Source organism: Schistocerca piceifrons, chromosome 3 (assembly GCF_021461385.2).
Source record: "Schistocerca piceifrons isolate TAMUIC-IGC-003096 chromosome 3, iqSchPice1.1, whole genome shotgun sequence".
Classification (NCBI taxonomy): domain Eukaryota; kingdom Metazoa; phylum Arthropoda; class Insecta; order Orthoptera; family Acrididae; genus Schistocerca; species Schistocerca piceifrons.
In genome coordinates, this window is record NC_060140.1 from 817,424,004 (window position 1) to 817,447,012 (window position 23,009).

General features: G+C 41.6%; 1 protein-coding gene across 1 annotated transcript in view; it reads left to right on the plus strand.

Moving 5' to 3' along the window:
• The window catches only part of LOC124789083 (paired box protein Pax-3-B-like), a 299,586-nt gene that overhangs the window by 175,380 nt on the left and 101,197 nt on the right, over window positions 1-23,009 (plus strand). The window contains exon 4 of the mRNA XM_047256374.1: window positions 12,723-12,863. Coding sequence (XP_047112330.1) covers window positions 12,723-12,863 — 141 coding nt within the window. The remainder of the gene's footprint in view (window positions 1-12,722; window positions 12,864-23,009) is intronic.

The following is a 23,009-nucleotide window of genomic DNA, read 5'->3' on the forward strand; positions in this document are numbered from 1 at the left end:
CGGAATCGGCAATAACAGTAATTGTACTTATAACGAAGTACATTCTACAATATGAGACACGATCACAAATGTTTACTAGACTTCTGAATGTGATTTTCGTTTTACTGATGGCATTATATTAAAACAGCCTTACTTTGATTTCATATTTCTTGCTGCGAATATGTACCGCATTTGTTGTTGTTGTGGTCTTCAGCCCAGAGACTGGTTTGATGCAGCTCTCCATGCTACTCCATCCTGTGCAAGCTTCATCACATCCAAGTAACTACTGCAACGTACACCCTTCTCAATCTGTTTAGTGTATTCATGCCTTGGCCTCCCTCTACGATTTTTACCTTCTGCGCTTCTCTGCAATACTAAATTGATGATACCTTGATGTTTCAGAATGTGTCCTACCAACCGATCCCTTTTTCTAGTCGTCCGCAGCTCGTGGTCGTGCGGTAGCGTTCTCGCTTCCCGCGCCGGGGTTCCCGGGTTCGGTTCCCGGCGGGGTCAGGGATTTTCTCTGCCTCGTGATGACTGGGTGTTGTGTGATGTCCTTAGGTTAGTTAGGTTTAAGTAGCTCTACGTTCTAGGGGACTGATGACCATAGATGTTAAGTCCCATAGTGCTCAGAGCCAATTTGAACGTTCTTCTAGTCAAGTTGTACCACAAATTCCTGTTCTCCCCAGTTCTATTCAACACCTCCTCCTCGTTAGTTACGTGATCTACCCAGCTAATCTTCAGCATTCTTCTGAAGCACCACATTTGGAAAGCTGCTATTCTCTTCTTGTCTAAACTTGCCATTTCTCTAATGCGCATTCAGGAATTCGTGTCACTTCTGTTTGAAATTTTGAAATTTATACCGTACCAACTGATTGGTAGGCCGCACACACACCCTTGGGCTGTCAGTGCTGGAAGGCAAACGATAAACTTGTATAACTTTAATTTAAAAAGCCTATATACTGCTACATGGCCTCAACTTCTTAGCATACATTTCCACACGCTTGTCAGTCACTAGATCTTTGTCCTCTTTCAAAGCACTTTTAGAGTGAGGTAAGTGCTGGTCAAATTTACAGACATCTCGTAACATAACATACTGGAGGGTCCCGAATGAGTGTTTAAAAACGTTTTACACAATTTGCGTTGGGAGACACGTATCGATTTATTTGAAGCTTCCCAATAAACACATTACAACTTTTCCCCAGCTGACTTGAACCCAGTTTCGTGACTAGTATATAATCCAGAATTCTTAATTCCTCCTCAATATCTTTTAAGTTGGTTCGTTCATTTTACCGCTCCCACCTTTATGATAAACTAGCGAACCCGGCAAAGCTTCGCAATTTGTATGGGAACTGGCAATACGCTCTAATCTCCTTCTCTCTCTCTCTCTCTCTCTCTCTCTCTCTCTCTCTCTCTCTATCTCTATCCCTCTCCTCTTACCACCTCCCTTCGTGCATCTCCTCCTACCCCCATCTCTGTGCATCACCTTCCCCCCCCCCCTCCACCACGCCCACCCCACTCCCCCTACACCTGTTAATCCACACTCTTACCATCTCCTCCTGCCTCGTGTCTCTCTACATATCCTCCTTCCCCTCCTTTATATCCATTTTCCCCCTCTTCTCCATCAACCTCTTCCTCCCCGTCTCTTTGACCTTATTTATTGTGACTGCAATCGGAACCTCGATTGGATGAAGTCAAAATCAATGGGTAAACCAGCTGGTCTCATTCGTACACGGGGGATAAGAGAAACCTTCCCAGCTGCTGGATATGTGATGATAGTTGCTTTAATGACAGTATTTCGCATAGTTATGCTTCCAAAAGGTAGGAAAAGTTAGCCATAAACACAACTTTCCTGTAAAAATGGGTGTGAAAAGAAAAACAAAATTACGCAACTTCTGGCACAGCTTTCTCGCAGCTGATATGACAGGAAGTTTATTGTATAGTTTTTTCTCTATTTGCTTGCAATCGCTGTCTTAGCTCTTCATTAGTTTGAGTGTCTCAATGATAATTTAGTGGCCGGCCACTGTGGCGCTTCAGTCTGGAACCACGCTGCTGCTACGGACGCAGGTTCGTATCCTGTCTTGGACATGGATATGTGTGATGTCCTTAGGTTGGTTAGGTTTAAGTAGTTCTAAGTCGAGGGCACTGATGACCTCAGCTGTTAAGTGCCATAGTGCTTACAGCCATTTGAACCATTTGATCATGTAGTCCACCTCCGTTGCGTGTACGTCGACTGACATTTCCACATCACACTAAAGATATTTTTTCCGAAGAAATAAACCACTAACTGTAATCGACTGATTGTTGGCAACAGACCAAATTACCAGGAACTGACACCAATTCTATCCTTGCAACTCACTAGAGAAACTACCATATAACTTTTAATTGTATTCTTTTTCGCAAAATATCAAACTCAAAGAGAAATTTGTTGTTGTTATGAAAACATGCGACAGCAGAGATGTCAAACTGAGCGTCACATATTTTTTAACGAAAATAGTTATGTGGTCACAGAACTGTCAAAGCGACTATCACATTTCTTTCAATGTGATTTTCATACAAAAGTTCCATCCAAATTTCCGACTTTTCCGGTGTATTTTCCAAAGATTTTCTTACACACAAGTCCTGAAATTTACGAACGCACACACACACACACACACACACAATTAAAAAAAAAAAAAAACAGTCAAGTCGGTCGAGCCGTGCCGCGCGGGATTAGCCGAGCGGTCTTGGGCGCTGTAGTCATGGACTGAGCGGTTGATCCCGGCGGAGGTTCGAGTCCTTCCTCGGGTATGGGTGTGTGTGTTTGTCCTTAGGATAGTTTAGGTTAAGTAGTGTGTAAGCTTAGTGACTGATGGCCTTAGCATTTAAGTCCCATAAGATTTCATACACTTGTCTTTGTTGTTGCTGTTATTATGAAAACATGCGACAGCAGAGGTGTCAAACTGAGCGTCACAAATCTTTTTAATGAAAATAGTTATGTGGTAACAGAACTGTCAAAGCGTTGTCACATTTCTTTCAATGAGATTTTCATACAAAAGTTCCATCAAAATTTCCGACTTTTCCGGTGGATTTTCCAAAAAGTTTCTTTCATACGAACCTTGTCCTGACATTCACGAACGCGCACACGCACGCGCGAACACACACACACACACACACACACACACACACACACACACACACTATTTAAAAAAAAAAAAATCAGCCAAGTCGGTCGAGCCGTGCCGCGCGGGATTAGCCAAGCGGTCTGAGGCGCTGCAATCATGGACTGAGCGGCTGATCCCGAACACAATTTTTTTTTCTTATGAAAACATGCGACAGAAGAGGTGTCAAACTGAGCGTCACAAACCTTTTTAATGAAAATAGTTACGTGGTAACAGAACTGTCAAAGCGTTGTCACATTTCTTTCAATGAGATTTTCATACAAAAGTTCCATCCAAATTTCGGACTTTTCCGGTGGATTTTCCAAAAATTTTCTTTCATAAAAACCTTGTCCTGACATTTACGAACGCGCGCACACACACACACACACACACACACACACACGCACACACACACACACACACACACACACACACACACACACAATTAAAAAAAATCAGCTAAGTCGATCGAGCCGGGCCGCGCGGGATTAGCCGAGCGGTCTGGGGCGCTGTAGTCATGGACTGAGCAGCTGATGCCGCGCGGTACGGCTCGATCGACTTAGCTGATTTTTTTTAATAGTGTGTGTGCGTGTGTGTGTGTGTGTGTGCGTGTGTGTGTGTGTGTGTGTGCGTGTGTGTGTGAATGTGTGTGTACGTAGTCTTTTTATTTTTAGTCATGGACTGTGCGGCTGATCCCGGCGGAGGTTCGAGTCCTTCCTCGGGCATGGGTGTGTGTGTGTTTGTCCTTAGGATAATTTAGTTTAAGTAGTGTGTACCTTACCAGTTAAGTCCCATAAGATTTCACACACATTTGAACATTTTTTGGTCGAGCCGTTCTCAAGTGATGATTATTCATACACGCGGCAATTGATTTTTATTTATGTATAGGTGGATAGTCTAGTCACGTCAGATTGGTAGCGCAACCTGTTGTCAGATGCAGCAGGCTGAACGGGTCCCGTGAAGCTCGCCAGGTGTGCAGAAACGCAAGTTGTCTGGTTTGAACCACTGTGCTTCGGTGCAGATGCGCTCTTATGTCCCCGTTGCGGCGGAGACGGGGGCAGCGAGGCTAGGAGGAGAATTTGTACACCTCCGGAGCAGCGAGGCGGGGGCTGCGGTCGAGGCTGCGGCGGCGAAGGCAGCGCCGCGGTGGGCGGGGCGCGCAACGCAGCCAGCGGCGGCGGCGACTTTTTGTTCGGCGGCCGCGCGCCGCTACTGTGCTGCCTGCCGACCCTCCGCTAGTATAATTACTTTCGCATGTCGGGCTGAGCCTGGTCAACCTTTTCCGAGTAGCGAACAGCCCGGGGAGCTCACGCACGCCCGCGACGGCAAAAACATTCTCACGTTCGGCCGCTGCCGTGACCGCTCGCGGACAGCCCACGGCCGCTCTCGCTCGCGAGTGGGCGGGCCCGCCCGGCCGCGGTGGCGCGGGTTCGACTGCGGCGCTGCGCTCGTCTTCCCGCGGTTTCTCTGAACCGCCTCTAGCGCATTCTGTCCAATACGCTTAACTCACGCTGCAAAAGTCAAGTGCTTTTCCATACTCCGATTAACCGTGCTACAAGTACCAGGGTCATTCAATAATTAAAGAGACAGATTAAAACTGTGTGCCCGACCGAGACTCGAACTCGTGACCTTTGCCTTTCACAGGCAAGTGCTCTACCTTGCACTTGCCCGCGAAAGTCAAAGGTCCCGAGTACGAGTCTCGGTCCGGCACACAGTTTTAATCTGCCAGGAAGTTTCATATCAGCGCACACTCCGCTGCAGAGTGAAAATCTAAAATGTGTTTCACAAGCAGCGTCATCGTCGCGAAATAACACAGTGACCCGTATATGTAATAAGTTTAGCCGGCTGCGGTGGTCTTGCGGTTCTAGGCGCGCAGTCCGGAACCGCGCGACTACTACGGTCGCAGGTTCGAATCCTGCCTCGGGCATGGATGTATGTGATGTCCTTAGGTTAGTTAGGTTTAAGTAGTTCTAAGTTCTAGGGGACTGATGACCACAGCTGTTAAGTCCCATAGTGCTCAGAGCCATGTAATAAGTTTCCTTTAATTAACGTGTATGGTCACAATCTCTTCTGTTTAACAGATTACCGGTTTCGGTCTTTAATGACCATCATCAGATCTGCAGCAAAAATGGGAAAAATATAAATGCACTCGCAAACTGTATACAGCTTAAGAACAATACATAGAACATATTCAAAAGTAGTACTGACAAAATTTACATTTCTGCGCTTTGGATATGAAGAGGCATACCTGTCTCATGAAAACAAAGTCCTAATGCCACTATGGCTGCAGTACATTAGGACTTTGTTTTTATGAGACAGGTATGCCTCTTCATATTTAAAGCGCACAAATGTAAATTTTGTCAGTACTACTTTTCAATATGCTCTATGTATTGTTCTTAAGCAGTATACAGTTTGCGAGTGTATTTATATTTTTCCCATTTTTGCGGCAGATCTGATGATAGTCATTAAAGACCGAAACCGGTAATCTGTTAAACAGAAGAGATTGTGAACATAGACGTAAATTAAAGGAAACTTATTATAAAGTGTTTTTACGAAACAATATTTTTGCTACTTTTTAACATAGTCCCCTTGAACATTTATCCACTTATACCAACGGGCTACAAGCTTTTTTATTACAGCTGCAAAGAACTCTTTATCTTGATGTTTGAACCAATTTCCCACAAACTTTTTCACGTCCTCGTTGTCGTGGAACCTCTTCCCACCTAGTGCCTCGTTCAGTGCACCAAAGAAATGGAAACTATTAGGTGCTAAATCAGGACTGTAAGTGGTATGAGGCGGTAGTTCGCAGTACATTTTGTCGATAATTTCACGGGTTAGTTGAGCAATATGAGGACGTGCACCGTCTTGCTGGAGAATCGCACCTCTCCTCAGAGATCCACGACCTCTCTCTCTCACGGCTGGCTTCACCTTGTGCAAAAGCAAATACGAGTACTATTGGCTATTCATTGTACGCTGCTCTTCGAGATAATCACAAAAAACTGGACCTTCAGCATCCCAAAACACCGTCAACATGACTTTTCCTGCTCATGCTTGGGTTTTGAATTTTTTTCTTGACAAGTGAGTTGGAGTGCTTCCACTCCAAGCTTTGACTTTTTGATTCTGGCTCATAATAGTGATCCCAAGATTCACCACAAGTTAGAATTTTGTTGAGGAAGTGCTCACCCTCTCATTCATAACGTTCTTTTACCTCTGTGCACACTCTCAACCTGGTTTCCTTGTGTAGCCGCGTCAATTCCCTTGGGACCCATCTTGCACATATTTTGCGGTACTTCAGCCTGTTACACACAATGTTATGAACCGTACCAGTACTAACTTGAACCTTATCAACTATCATTTCCACAGTCACAAGGCGGTCGACAAGAATAACGTCATCAATTCAACTTTCAAGTGAGGGAGTTGAAACTGCAACTGGTCGGCCAGAACGGTGTTCGTCAGTCACTGACTCATGACCATTTTTGAACTGCTCTACCCACTTCTAAAAATTTGCATGATTCATATAACCTTCACAATAAACTTTAGACATTCTACTGTATATATTCACTGGTTTCTCGCCCTCATCAAGTAAAAAACGTACAACAGAACGTTGTTCAACTAATGTGGATGTTTCAAGCGGACTAGACATCTTGAAATGTATTTTTGAGGTTAGAAACAGTACACTGTTGATACATCCGCTGATCAGGGCTCATCCCAGTGATGCCAACTTAAAGCCATAAAAGTACGAAACTTGCCCAATTGAGTTTTTTTCAAAAAAGGGCTCAAATGACTCTGAGCATTATGGGACTCAACATCTGAGGTCATCAGTCCCCTAGAACTTAGAACTACTTAAACCTAACTAACCTAAGGACATCACACACACCCATGCCCGAGGCAGGATTCGAACCTGCGACCGTAGCAGCCACGCGGTTCCGGCCTGAAGTGCCTGGAACCGCCAGGCCCTCGCTGCCGGCGTTTGGTAACACAAATAGTTTCCGTTTACACAGGCTTCTTAAAATAGCTCTGAGCACTATGGGACTCAACTGCTGTGGTTATCAGTCCCCTAGAACTTAGAACTACTTAAACCTAACTAACCTAAGGACATCACTCACATCCATGCCCGAGGCAGAATTCGAACCTGCGACCGTAGCAGTCGCACGGTTCCGGACTGCGCACCTAGAACCGCGAGACCACCGCGGCCGGCACAGGCTTCTTAAGGCAATCGGCGCGAAAGCAGTCCTGTTCCCTGTGTTTCTTATTTTGTCATTACTGTGTAGTGTAACACATACACTGTTCTGATTAGTGAACTGAAGAAGTTTCTTTCATACCTTGCGTTACATAATGGAAACATCAGTTGGTAAAACCTCCACATCAAGGTTAAGAAAGAAAACGAAACAAAAATCGTTTTTTTTTTTTAAATAATGGTACTGGAAAGTACCGAAGTCTGTGTAAAAGAAGAAAATCGCTGGCTCTAATGACACCTCGCAGAGTGGTCAAAGGCATTAATCTTCATGTCCCTAAAAGAAAAGGCATAAAATATCTCCTGCGGATACACATGGGAAGATCTTAAGTCACATAAGTTTTAGAAAACAATAAAAGTAGCTAATAAAACGGCTTGCACTGGTAATGAGAGTCCCAACACTTACTCAGAAGTGTGCGTCAACGGTTCACGTAAAATGTCTGACGTAGTAGTCTAAATCAGAGCGAACTGAATATTTAAAACTACAATATTACTCAGTATGTGTGAAAATTTTCTGTCATAATAATGATTCTGTTAACATATTTGATTAATTGCTGATCATTTTCGTTTTATTTCGCCCAAGATCTAAGTTAGTTCAAATGGCTCTGAGCACTATGGGACTTAACATCTATGGTCATCAGTTCCCTAGAACTTAGAACTACTTAAACCTAACTAACCTAGGGACATCACACAACACCCATCAACACGAGGCAGAGAAAATCCCTGACCCTGCCGGGAATCGAACCCGGGAACCCGGGCGCGGGAAGCGAGAACGCTACCGCACGACCACGAGCTGTGGACCACGATCTCAGTGAGCTAAAGCTTTTAAGGAGAGAAATCATAATATTATGTATTCTCCTCTGTTTTCTCATGTTCTTGCTGACAAATTAGTGTCTAGTTTACGTTGAAATGCTTTTCTTGGTCGTATTTGACATTACACGTCTCATCTAAGAGACAAAACTTTATTTTTTCGTGACAATAATAAACTGCTTTTGACACTGATCGACTCTTAAAATTTGTTTGTTTTATTTTACCTAATGGCTGATCCGGTGATTATTCATTGATGATTGTATAAGACTCCCATCATGATGGCAATTTCACATTAATCCTCTTCTCCTACTCCAACCCTATTTTATACTTTTCCAAAATTTGAGTAAAAAACATCTGTTTTGCTGGCTATAGTTATAATAATTTCAATAGCGCCGTCGAAATTTGGCATACGATCGGACGATGATGAAGGCTGGGAGAGAGAGAAGGCAACTGCCGGGCAACAAAATAAGTGTTTATCTCCTTTGTTACTCGAAGATAAAATGAGCGACGGACTAAATTTAAATATCTTGGAGAAGTCATACAGAAGAATCGACTAGAAAAATTAGCAACAGATGTGATAGGTAACAAAATGACAAAAACACATAATTTAACTGAAAATACCTATAACAAAATAGTAATGAGGAGACCTACCAAAACACACAGAAGATATCAAAAGTAATGACAAACTGATGCTGGGCTGGCTAAATTGGAGCGCAATCGAATGCCAATTAAGGAAAATAAAGTCTCACTGACGCTTCGCTGAGTTATTTTCTTAGTTTTTATTTTGTTTCATTTGTGTCACCACAAAACAAGTTACTTATGTTACGGTCTCCGCACAATGGTGGTACTAATAATTATATGGTAGAGCTAGTTCCTTTAATCATCAAATGGTTGAGCACAAGCTACTGCAATGCACATCTGCCATTGCCCTCCTATCCTACCATCCTAAGGGGAAAGGTTATATCCAATAACGAAGGACAAAATTCCCTCCTCCGCATAAGATGTGCGTTACAGCCTGTCCAATTTATTTTTATGGACTATTTCTAAATAAGTGTAAAAATATTCTTAAAGTTATTGGTTTAATTAGATCTGTGATCAGGTGTACTGACGAAAAATGCAGTTTCAGTTTATGTGGATGCACTTTGCTCGACTTTTCCAGAGGCTGGCTTCTGTATCTTAAGTTGTGATGACGAAAGTCACACAAAATACAAAATATCCATCTGCAGGAACCATAACCTATTCACTGAACTCAGACTTTCACAGTTACGGGTTTCCTTACGTGTTGGAATAGACTGAAATAAGCTGCTGAGAGTATGGTTATTTCAAATCCCTCGCTTTCTCTTCCGCCAAATCTGAATTACGTGAAAAAGTATTGTTAAAGTGAAATATTCGTCGTCTGCAATCAGGGATCAGGGGCTCTTCTCACGTTTTTTTCATTGCAACACATAAAAATGAAAAACATAATGTGCCAGTTATTGCTCTATCACCCGTAAGTTGATGAATCAAAAGCATCGCTTTTGCAGCCCAAAGAACAATGTCCATTCTCTCTCCGGCAAAAGAAAGTGGCCGGCCCTTGTGTGTTTCAGTGATTGCTATTTTGTGTCTACCGTCAAGTACTGGACCTACGTTACATTCACGATGAAAACTCCGCACAAAAATTCGTTGCATCCTATATAAAATATCAACAAGAAACTCATATTAGAGTTTCCTACTGTCAGTATTCAACATATGCGTTTGTCTAGTATATCGCTTTTAGGAGCAAAAAAATGTAAGAAAATGTTAATTGTTTATCTAGAGTTTTGGGTGTTGTAGCTATGTAAAGACGACGAGATTGTCACTATTTAGAAAAAGCGATGAACGGCATCAAACCAGGCGAGACTTAAAACAGAAAGAAGGTTTTTCGTTCCAGCTGTAACTTTCTGCATTGTGTTACGTATCGGCTTAACCCACGACCAAACATTAGGCATTTCAGAAAGAGAGAGCAAGAACTGAAATAACTATTAGTTGCATAACACATCGAGTAACAATACATATGAATAAGTATTGCTTTCAGAAAAAAATATAGGTAGTTAACAGGCTTCCTTATCATAATTTAATGTTTACGAGACGAGATGATCACGCTTACTTGTGCCTTTAGAAATACAAACATTGCAAGGGCTAGACGTTAAGGATGCGTGACATTAATGGCAATGTAATGAAATTTTTGAATTTGTCACCCTTTTTAAATGAGACACAGGAACTCTATACATCCGATCAATATTTAGTGAGGGAAATTGCGTTTTGTACCGGTGTGTTGAATTATTTCCCGTAGTGCTACATATAAGAAGTCGGCAGAGTAAAACGTTACGTTCTGTGAGACGAAGTGTCTTTAATATCATTGTGCTGTATTATTTCGTGTACTGCAGTATTCAAGAAATTATCGGAGTAAAACGTCAGTAATTACCTCCCTCTGAATGTTTTTATGAATAATACGTGGGGCTGCCTTAGGTTGGAATATGGTGGGGAATCAACACATATATAAATTAAGAGGCTATATTCATAAATTTACAAGCAAGAAATGCATTCAGGTTTGAAATGCGCAATATAACTAAATAATGAGCGTAGTCTTAAACGGATGGTGGTTGTGAAATCTTAAATATGCTCTGCTCAGCGCGGACGCGGTGCAATAATTAATTGCCGTAAAAAGGCATTTCTTGCCTAATCACATTTTTTAAACAAAAATTTCTCTGACTGTTGAAACTGTAATAGTCTATTTGAGTATTGTTGATGAAGTATATTCGTTTGTGGATAAATCAATAATCGAAATGTTATTTCACAAAGCTTTCATTTATGGAAGCTTGAAATTGCCAGAGCTATTTTGTTAAATGTATGATAATTGTTTCTGTCCAGTAAACGTCGACATTCAATATTCCATGAGCAATTTTGTTAACAAGTCTGTCGCGACATAACTACATCAAGCAGGCATGAGATGCTAAACGTTAACAGTAGATAATTTCTGTCGCTTCCTATTCGACCCCTGTTGCGAACTGGCAACATTGTATGAATCAGAAGGGTTGTTTTTTGCTTGAAACGCTTTCTTTCACTGGACCAAGCATTGTAATTGCTGTCTGATGTGGGACTTTTGATTTACACGTGGTTAGCCTGACAATAATGAGCAATTCAGTTCATGCTTGTTGAGTCAGAATGCGGAAAGTTCATTTCATAATAGCTGAAAGCATACACTGATTAGCTGCAAAAAAGAGCTTCTAATATTTTCTGCCTTTTTTTAAAAAAAAAGGCTAAAGAATGAGGGAGAGATAGAAAATTTTTATGTTGTGAATTAAATGAATTATGTACAAAAAGACCTGGTAAGAGTATGCGGTATACAAAGAGCAGTAAAATAACCGATGGTGATCGGAATGATGAGGATAATAAACGAAGGCTTTAAATGGCAAGAAAGGTGTTTCTGAAGGAGAAAGTGTTAGCAAGTATTTTCTGGAGGCAATTTGTCTGGAGTGTAACCTTGTATGCAGGTGAAACGTGGATGAGAAGCAGTTCAGATGAGAATAGATGCTGTCGAAACATGGTGCTATTGAAGAACGCTGAAGATTAGGTGAACACACTGCATAACTAATGAGACAGTACAGAATAGAATTGAGGAAAACTGAAATTTGTGGCACAACTTGACTCAAAGAATGGACTGGTTAACAGGACACATTCTGAGACCTCAAGGAAACGTGAATTTAGTATTGGAGGGAAATGTGGGAGCAAAAGCTTTGGAAGGAGACGAAGAAACGCATACAGTAAGCAGGTACCAATAGATGTAGGTTGCGGTAGTTATTCAGAGACGAAGAATCTTGCACAGGATAGAGTAGCGCGGAGAGCTGCATCAAACCAGCCTCTGGACTGAACGTTACAACAACAGAGAAGAGTGTTCTCGAAAATTGTAATAAAGGCCTTCCGATATGGGATATTCTACCCACTACTTTTCATTATATTTTGATATTTCACTGTTCACTCTGGAAACACACTAAATTAACGGCCTACGACATGGATGCTCAGTAGGGTATTTATTTACCCGCGTTACATGAGGAATAAGTGCATGTATTGTACAGCTCTGCAGAGCTTGATTTCCTTTCAGTCATTATTCACAGCGAGAAATGTAATGTTTTACTTTTAATATTTATCTTATGGACAACATTTTTAACTGACAACATTCTGAAGCTGTTAAGTTGTTGGACACACTGCTTCTGTAGAGATAATAAGCTATGCTGACCCTGGTTTCTCTTTCTCTCGCACACACACATTACAAACATTTAGTTATATCCACAGGAAGATTAAAAGGTTCGAATTTTCCTTGTGGTCAGATATAAGTCCTTTCGACGGAGACTCGTTTCTAATCTTCGAAAATATTCGCAAAGAAATTATTTTCTAGTTGCCTTTAGGAGAGAAAAAAAATAGCTTTGTTTTCAGGACATGCACCACAGAAAGCAGGAGTGCTGTAGTATTTTGTACACAGTGCTACAAAGATAGAGAAGGCGTGACGCTCAAAGCTAATCTTTAACTCCCTTCGCTTGCAGGAACTCTTAGGCCGCCAGGCCTTATTGGAGGCAGCAAACCTAAGGTGGCCACGCCAGCAGTCGTCTCCAAGATAGAGCAATACAAAAGGGAGAACCCCACCATCTTCGCCTGGGAGATTCGCGAAAGGCTCATATCTGAAGGTAAGTAACACATCTTATCAACTGTTTCACAGAATTTATGCACTTACGGGATAGTTTGTTTAATTATTCTTAAAAAGTAGTCTTACGCTGTTTTGTAAATGAGCAATGGGGGCAAATAAACGAATTGGATCCACCGCGAGGTGTCATAGCCGTATTTCATATAGTGCAGCAAAATTATTCGCACCTGCCAGACAGTATACTTAAATACACTGTTTCCTTCTTCCCACTTTTATTAGTGGTATTTGGTAGTCCTTTAATTTCCAATTCCTCTTTTTTTTTCTCCTACCCAGTTGTAGGTGACTGGAGCCAAGCCGCTTCATTGCTTCCGTCTGCATTTAGAGATTCCGCCCATTAATTATGCTTTTGAGACTGCGTCGGTAAACATTTCATGGATTACTTTTCGTAATTAAAATTTGACCAATTCGTTTCCACGGTCCACACAAGTGAAGCTTTATTCATTTTTTTTTTTTTTTTTTTTTTGTAAATAGGTATATTTTCCCGCGAGTGCGGGCCTTCCAGTTTTTTTTAAATCTCAACAGTGAAGAGGTGAAACACCTCGTTATTATCGAACAGGCAGTGTTTACTAAGATATCGGCTACGTAATGAAATGACAGTCATTGTATAAAGTCAGGTGGAAAATGGAATTATCTTCCTATATTATACGAGCTACGTATATATAACAGAAATATACATCGAAACGTGAGCAGCAAGGTAATCGAGTCACTGAACTCCAGCGTTCACAGTCACGGCGGCACATGTGGTAGGAACTGTTAGATGCCTTGTCTAATCTACAGTACTTGGTCAGTCGCAGACTGCCAGTACTTGTAAGTACGGCACGACGCCTTGCGACTGGACGACAACCACACGTGGCGAAGAGACGGCCAGCGCAGTCTTGGGGGCGCACCGAGGCCGCCGTATAGGCCATCTTTTGTTCATCACGCCTGATGAGCATCAATTATTCCGAGCAGCTCATATTTAAGTTTCTTTGTGTCCCTCTAAGTACACGTTGCGCACATAAGCAATTGCGTCGCACACACAATGGCCCGCCACATTGTGCGTGTAAAATTGCTGCAGACGCAGGTAACAACTGGCGTAGGCAGCGAGACAAAGAATTAGCTTCTTTAAGTAGCCGCTCATTTATTTTGGATTAGCACCAAATAATACGTCTCAGGCAGTCGTTTCGACGTTATCCTCGTCTCTCCCCCTCGCCCCTCCCCACCCCCATCCCAACCGCATCTCCCCTTCCCTCCGGTAACGTTCTAAAAGGTAGAGGTTGGCTTCACTTTTACTTAATTAGATGAGTTGTACATATCACGCTAGGGCAGCATTCAGAGTGACAGACACGAAGAATAATACTATCCTTCCGACAATACAGTAGCGGTTAAAAACTTCGTTGGAGAGACCCTCTCCACTTTACAACGCGATGGAAAATTTTATAAGGGTCGATTGTCTTCAAATTATCTCTACTGCGCGCGACAGTTCAGAGGGTTTCCGTTTAGTGCCACTTAATAGTTATAGGCCTACGCATTGACGCGGTAGTGGATCGCTTACGTATATCATTCCATGTTATGATCTTATTGTTCTGTGTCTTCATTGCTTTCATTCATTTTTTTGAACAAAGGTGTCCTTAGTAAACTTAGTCGAGAAATGGCAGAAAGACGAACCGATCAGTTTTGATTATACCCCAACATTAAAAAGGTAGGCTACAGCATCGAGTAATCCTTGATGAATAGCCAGATTAAATTAAGCTACTGTCAGCTGCAGCAGAAATGTGAGAAAAACTGTGTGTCAACACTTGGCTCTTTACGGAGACAGTTGAGAAATGGCAAAATTTGAAGGCTGTATACATATGCATATGATAACGGTACTGCTGCAGAGAATATTCACAAGATTACATAGTACGTGCAGTTCACCTACGTGCTTGAACATCATTTTTCAAATAACTTTATGTGCCTTAAGAGCGGAAAAAGAGATACCATTAGAAAACTCAGCACTAAATCTCAGTAATGATTTATCTGGGTATAAATATGCAACAAGATCCTTTTTTGTATTTCAGATATAATTTATTGTACCATTAACTAGTTTCCGAGCCTCTCCAGGCTCGTCATCAGATGGAGATGCTACAGGAACATTATATCGCCGACCAAGGGCAGCTAGACACTGTAGTGATGGGGCTTGCGAAAATAACGGAAATTTAGGAATCAGTAATGGAACCTTAATGAAACAGAAATTTTGTTACGTTTTGGGTACTTACAGCGCGTTTCCATAGCAGTTCCTTTCTCATACAGTACATTGTCAGGTGTACACAAAAATATACACAGTGTTTCGCTGCACTTTCACAGTTAGTCACAGAATGTAAGCACTGTATGTAAATACAACGAATATGTATGAAACAAATACAACACTTTCCTACATCATGCTCTTTGGCCTGAGATGCATTGTATTACAAAATAAATATTTGAAAATACAGATAATATATTTAAGTGAATCTTGCTAGCTCCAAGTGTGTTCTTATAATGACGATATACAAGGAATATGGATTAAAAGGTACACAAAAGATAAACATTTTTAAGCTATATTCCTCGTATATTATCAACAAAAGAACACGCCTGCAGCTAGCAAGATTCACTTAAACATATTATCTTTTATTGTAAATATTTATTATGTAATACAATGCATCTCAGGCCGAAAATTTGATGTAGCAAATTATTGTACCTATTTTATTACCGCCATCTGATGATGAGCCTGCAGTGACTCGAAAACTAGTTAACAGTACAATAAATCGTACCTAAATTCCAAAAAAGCGACTGGTTGCACACTTATAACCAGATAAATCGCCAGTTTAAATCAAAGCAGCAGTTCGTTATCCATAATGGATACACTGAAAGCATCAAAGAATTGTGCTAACTACGTTATTAATTAAATATATAACAGTAAGTAGTAGTTACCAAAGTAACTGGAGTTTCTAGTGTTCATAAGATTGTGGTGCACCTCACATGTAAGTCCTGCGAATATTGCAGTGTTCATCTGCAGCGGAGCGAAAAATTTGAAGCACAGCTAACGTTGCAATTACTTTCTTTTGCGTAGGTTCATTACGTCTAGTATATGGTCTATTTCTCAGCATTTGGAATATTTTATTTTTATTATTTAACTTTGTGCCCTTCCTGATCCCATATTCGTCAATGTAAACTGAGGGAGAGGCGTCGTGTGTCCCATTTGTAAGAGAAACTTCGTTCTGTGTGAACGATCGCATTTTTCCTGTTTGTGTATCGTGTTCTCTGATGCGGATTTTGGGGGCCAAGTAGCATTTGCCTAAAAACCACTCACAAGCAGGCCGGTATACCAACTGACGGTTGTTAACCTGTTGCGCAGATTCAATCCAGATTTTGTTCGTCTCCCCATCTCGTACGGCAGCAAGCTGTCTATGTTGCAGTTACACTGAGCATATTTCTAACGGAGCGCGGAACCAAATCAAGAGTGACTGTCAGTTCAACCATTAGATTTACTGGCTTATTTGTCATGTGGAGTATGTTTGTCTGTTGTAGTGTAAGTCATAATATGAGAAATATAATTGGACCCGAGAGAGATCGACCATTTTTCAAGCCATTGACGTCGAATTTGGTAGAAGCTAGATTCCAGTCCTTGATTAAGAGTCTTGATTAAGAGCCCCTAACTCATCTGAGGGTAGGGCTGTCATAGGTCCTTCAACAAAGTATCTCCAATGGAGCTAGCTCACACTCTCAAACGAGGCCGCTGAAGGGACTTTGCTCGTGTTCAGAGAGGTGGGTCTCATCCTCCGCGAGACATGGATCACTATTACCAGTTCTTTCAAACACACACACACACACACACACACACACACATATATATATGTATATATATATATATATATATATATATATATATATATATATATATATATATATATATCCTGAAAAACGCGTTGATAGAATATTCCAGCTAATGGACTTTCTTTTCTAAGCAGTCAACTGCATTCTCGAATTGTAGATAACAGCAGCGATGCGAAAACGTGTGTTTCGTTACATCGTCTCATGAGAGTATACGTGAATGTCATAAGGTCCACACGTCTCTCATATAAGACGTTTTCTGTGCCTAGCCACGTGTCCAGTTGAAGATCTCCTTATAGTAAAACAAGACGCTGAATGGAAATTAAGTTAAATCTATAGTTTACTGATATTGTTAATTTTTGCGGAATTCACTAAGCAATAGTAAATAGTTTCTGTTTATTCAAATATCGTAAAATGCCAATACATTCTTTCGAGTCGTAGCTTCAGAAAAAGTGAACAAGTCACTACCGCAAACCACGCTGCGTGTGGAAACCAAGATCGACGTTAAGTCGATCGCTGAAAATGTGGCAGAGGGCGTAAGTAAAGACTGCAGAAATCAGTGCCAATGACCACAGCCAGAATCTCCTCAGACAGCTACAAACATATCTGAGGCTTCAAAAGCAATGTCCAGGTCCAGAAATCGAGGTAAGATTTATATTCAAGACTTGAAGTACGGAGAAGTCCGTAGCGTGACGCGAACTGCTGGTCCGGATATTTGCATAGCGTAACACCAAAAGTGGTGCACCTAGAAGACGCGGTCGGATGACGATGTAGCTCCGTAGATGTATACATCGTACACGGTAATGCAGATGTTTAGAGCCGCAATTCTCTGTGACAGATAGAACGCCCACCGGAGTGCATTACGGTAATTCGCGTTTTGTTTTGTTATCAGGCCCGGTAGAGTACATACTGAGCGTGAACAACGACAGATATTGAGTGATCATCGTGAAGGACACGGTGATGCCTCTTAATCGTATGAGATAGCGTTCATCACCTGACAGAGTCCACGTTATGGGTCTCCATTTCGCCGGCTCGTCGAATCGCGTAATATCCAGATTTGTGGAGCATTCGGGTGCAGTAGTGACCTGATCTGATGTTGAACTGCGTGGTCCGTAAGGGCAGGCACGCTCATTGTCGAGGGAGGATCGCTGTATTTTGCGCCAAGCACATCGTAACCCATTCACATCTGCGCCTGCCATCCGAGACAAGTAACGAACTTCCTGCAACATTCTATGTTACCCCACTCCATTGGCCAGTAACTAACAGCAGCCGGAGATTGGAATTACCATCCCGTACGTAGGCTGCCGTAAACTTTGGAGTGGTGCCTGATCGGGGAGCATGGATTGCTAATGAATGGCGTGGCGTTGTTTTTCACTTTATTTTATATTATGTGTCATGTTCCGCACGCTAAAACTGAGGAGCACGCCCACATGGTCATGAAACGGGTCAATACATGAAATTATAACAAGAGTAATAATAGAGTAGAAGGAGAGAGTCACAAGGAAATTCTTCAGTTTAGACTTGAAAGTTCGTGTATTACTGCTGAAATTTTAAATTATTGTGGCAGCTTATGCAGCAGAATACTGCACGCCTTTGTGCTCAAGAGTTAAGGGAGTGCATTCCAAATGCTGATTTCTACCTAGTATTAACTGTGTAAAAGCTGTTAACTCTTGGGATTAAGCTGATACTGATAAAATCAAACTACATTAAAGAAAATATGTATTGACAGGCCAAAGTCAGATTCCCAGACTGCTGATCAGATTCGTCAAGAGATTCGCGAACTCACACCACTTACAGCCCGAACCCCCCATTTCTGAGACAAAACTACCCTTTTTGAATCAAAAGAGATATCCCAAACAGTAAGACCATACGTTATAAGAGAATGAAAGGAAGCACAGTAGACAACTTTTCGTATTGAACCATCACTGTTATAATGGTAAATAAAGCCGTATTTAGTTTTTTAACAAGATCCTGAATATGGGTTTTCCACGACAGCTTACTATCTATCCTAACGCCTAGGAATTTGAACTGTTAGTCTCACTAATTATATGCCAATTCTGCGTAATCAAAATATCAGTGTTGTTGAACGGTATGTTAGAAACTGTAAAAACTGAGTATTACTGTGACTTGGCATCAAACTATTTTCTACGAGCCTTGACCTTATGTCCTGAAATGCATTATTTGATACTGTGGCAATATTTCACATAACATCCTTTACTACCAACCTCGTGTCATCAGCCAAACAGAAATATGTTAAAATCACCTGTAATACTAGAAGGCGTATCATTTCTATAAATACGAAACAGTAGCAGCCCCAGCATCGACCCCTGCGGCACCCCCAATTAACTTTGCCCCTCTGGAACTGCAAGTCGCAGCCATTCTGAGTACTGCTGTCTGTTCTTGAAGTAAGAGATGAACCAATTGTAAGCTCTTATTCCATAATGGCCTAATTTCTGCAGTAACATTTTGTGATCAACACAATTAAATGCCTTAATTAAATCAAATGAGACACCTAGCGTTCGCAACCTTTTGTTTAATCCAATACAGAGCCTCACAGACAAAAGAGAATATAGCATTTTCATTTTCGGTTCTTAAACCATTTCTAAAACCAAACTGTACATTTCACAGCAAATTATGTGAACTGAAATAATCAATTATTGGGACGAATTGCAGCTCTGCTCTACCCAGAGTGACCATCGTCCTCGGATATGGCGGCGACCTGGCCACAGGTCCCATTCTTCCAATGTTTTACAGAGACACAGCGGCACTGCTTCTGGCGGCATGGTATGGGGACCCTCGAGTAGGACTTCAGGTCACGAGTGGTAGTGCTCCTGACATCACAATGGTACGTCACGGACATCATGCGTCCCCAGTGTTACCCATCATACGACAGTACCATGGTGCAATTTTCCAACAGGACAACGCTCGTCCACACATGGCACGTTTCTCTATGAGCTCTCTGCGCGACGATGAGGCATTCGCATAGTCAGCAAGAGCCACACATCTGTCCCCGAGATAACGTGTCTGGTGTCAACTCGGATGTCACTCTCACAAGTAGCAGTATCCAAGGCATCAAGGACCAGTTACAGCTGTCGGACCCTTCAAATCTCGGGATGATTGATTTAAGTCCAGAATATGTGCAAGCCCATAATAACAGAAGTCATAGCTGGAGTTAGTCACACCATATTTGGAAGTAACAGTGTGTCAGGACATGAAGTGGAACGATCACTGAGATTTTTATTGTTAAGGGGGTTAGGACGTCAAACGGGCCGACTTGGAGCAGGAGAGGCACCACAGGACATTTTAATTTCCACTGTCTATATCTTTTACAAAATATAAATTCATATAACTTTGTCAGCATGACTAGGAAGGATTGAGAATTCACACTCATAGGAGTGGAAGTTCGAAAACATAACGAAATGATTTTTTACATGTGAAATTTCATCATTTTTTTCACTTACTAATGGCAGTAATTGTACTAATGGCAGTAATTGTTGCTATAGTTACACCTTTCTTCATAAGTAAGAGAGATTCTTCGATGAATTTTGCACAGCATACAAACCATAATGTATTACTTGAGTGTGGGTGGTGGCGATGGAGGGTATGTGTGGGTGACAGGTTCGTCTGATTCATGGGTATGTGTACCAGAAAATGTAAAAATCTTATCTGGAACCACAAAAAAGTAATACATCTCGAAGCAGGAGTTAAAAAATTCGTAATCATCCTTCTCACACACTATTCATACTACATTTAGTCAAAAGCAACGATAACAGAACAGTAAAATTGACAGAACAGTAAAATTGACCCTATGCTGAATGCAGAACAATAAAATTGACCCTATGCTGAATGCTCACCACTAATTTGTATATTGCAAATGTACGTGTCACTGATTTCTTATAAAATAAGTATAAAAAATGTATCACTAACAGAATAATGGCTTATCTTTGAAAAATGTTCAGTCACTGATTTTCCCGTGCGATTTACAGCATCCAAAATTATAAAATTATCGAGGGTGTCACGCAAAGAGGCGCCCGTTCTGTTCCTGATCGATCTAGCGTTACGGGACTATTTTGCGATAACGGCTATTTTGCGATAACGATTTGATTACGCAGATGTCTGGTCAAAAGTAATGTACCGATGCTTAGTCCAGCTGATATTGATATATACCATGTTAGCACAGAAAAGCTACTGTTTCTCGCGCAAGACAAATGACTTCTGCCTGCACTACAGTCTCAAGTAATTTATACTGAGCGTCAGTGTGCATAAATTAGATCAATACAATGTTGAGGTAATGCGTAACATTTATCACACGATGAAAGATTTGTAGATTATTGTTACGAAGGGAGAGCAACTGTAATAGCCGCTTCCTCTGCGAGATTACTCGCAACAGAAAGCATCACTCGTGACGCTAATTGCACACGGGTCATAAGTAAATATTACTTAAAATATGCTAATGAATAGTGTAATAAGAGTGATGTAAATACTATCTGAATCATCTAAAGCTACCTCTCCATCTGTTCCCTGCCCGAAGCCCAGCGGCAGCCGGCCTTTGCGTATCAATTTATAGAATCACGTATTGTTAATGTATAACAGGATCACGCTTTAAGGCATTTCAGTTCTCAAATCGCAACGCCCGATCAGATAAATATTTTAGTGCGTTGACAGAAGCAGCTCGGATTTGGACGCCAGATACGTATCTGTGTTTAAGATGTATGTTTTTGTGGAAGCCTCGACGACGCTATAATTAACACTACCAGCAGGACTAATGATAAGACATGGAAGCGGTCAGAATAATTTACTCTGGATGCGGAGTCTAACTGTGGGAGGATGGCGGCCAGAGGAGAGATTCGAGGGGAACGCGAGGGTGCGAGAAGGGGGGAAGGGGGAAGGGGCAAGGGATGCTGGATCTGCCCCTCACGCCCTCTACCTGCAGTGGCAGACTAATTCAACGAAACGAACTTCTCGAAACGCTAACTTTATATCCATAACAGGAGAGCCAGGGATATTCTCATATGAGCACAAATACACACACAGCGCGACAGTCGATCAGAGGGTGTTATAATTTTTATGCTTCTTGTGGCAGCATATATTAAAGGCGGCCGGACTCATTTACTAGCATTCATACCGTTAATTACTTGTACTATCTCCCTTTTAGTTATTCTTCATTCTATACCGTCAGGTGCTTCCCTCCATTAACACACCTTTTATACGTAGGTAACTCTCGCTTTTTAATTTTAGGAAATTACTGTTGTGCACACTATCTGTGCCATTAATTTAGCGAAGAGGCACACAACTTTTCTTTTGCTCCTACTTCCTTTATCCTGCCTTAAGCCGTCCCTATTTTAAGACTTTTTTTATTTTCTTCCTTTTCCTCAGTAATTTTCTCTGCATTTTTACTCGATAGGGCATACTTACACGACAGCATTTTTTCCGCTTTTATTTTCGTTGCAAGCATTACGTGCGAGATACCAGCTTGATCGCACAAATAATTTCGCATTCAATTCTGTAACCAAATCATCAGGTTCCTTTTACTTCTATAACCACCTTTATTCTTCCTGCCCCCCCCCCCCCTCCCCCCGACCCCCCAAACCAAATTCCGCTACCCACCGAACGTCAAATAGAACTACAAGTTACAACGCTAGCCACACACTGTGCGTATTTGACGCATGCAATATATTTCATTATGCTGACGACTCGGAATGATTGAGAGTCTTTTAATTCTTTGTTTCTCCCGCGGATTTTGACGATACTGCGTGCGGGGATTTCGTTTAACACTGCTTATTAAATGTATCTATCATTATAGGTGCTGAGTTATCATTTACTGCAGTTCTGGAAGACTAAATGGAATCGCAAATGTGATAGAGAGATTGCAGTGACTATTGCAAGATCTAATGATTATGCCATATTGGATTATGAAAACAACATTTCGTCTCAGACAGGTAGAATGGAAACACTGTTCACCACCTAAATAGTTTATATCATAGATCGGCCACTATTTGATGGAAAGATACTACGGCTCTAGTACACTGAAGCTGCAATGCAACTTGAAATGACAGATGAGCGAATGACCTCCCAGGCTGCTATGACTAAGTGCCTTGTCACTCGCAGAACGAATGTACGTGGAAGTCGTCGCTGACTGATTATGAATGATGAGCTCTGTTTGAGACTTCTGGTCCGTGATTCAAGGATATCCCCCCTTGCGACACCAGAGAGTCGACCACAACATATTGGATTGCTGAGTGACGCTGTCTTCTTTGTTTGGTACATTTCTCCGCTATTGATCGTAACTAGCAAGTTT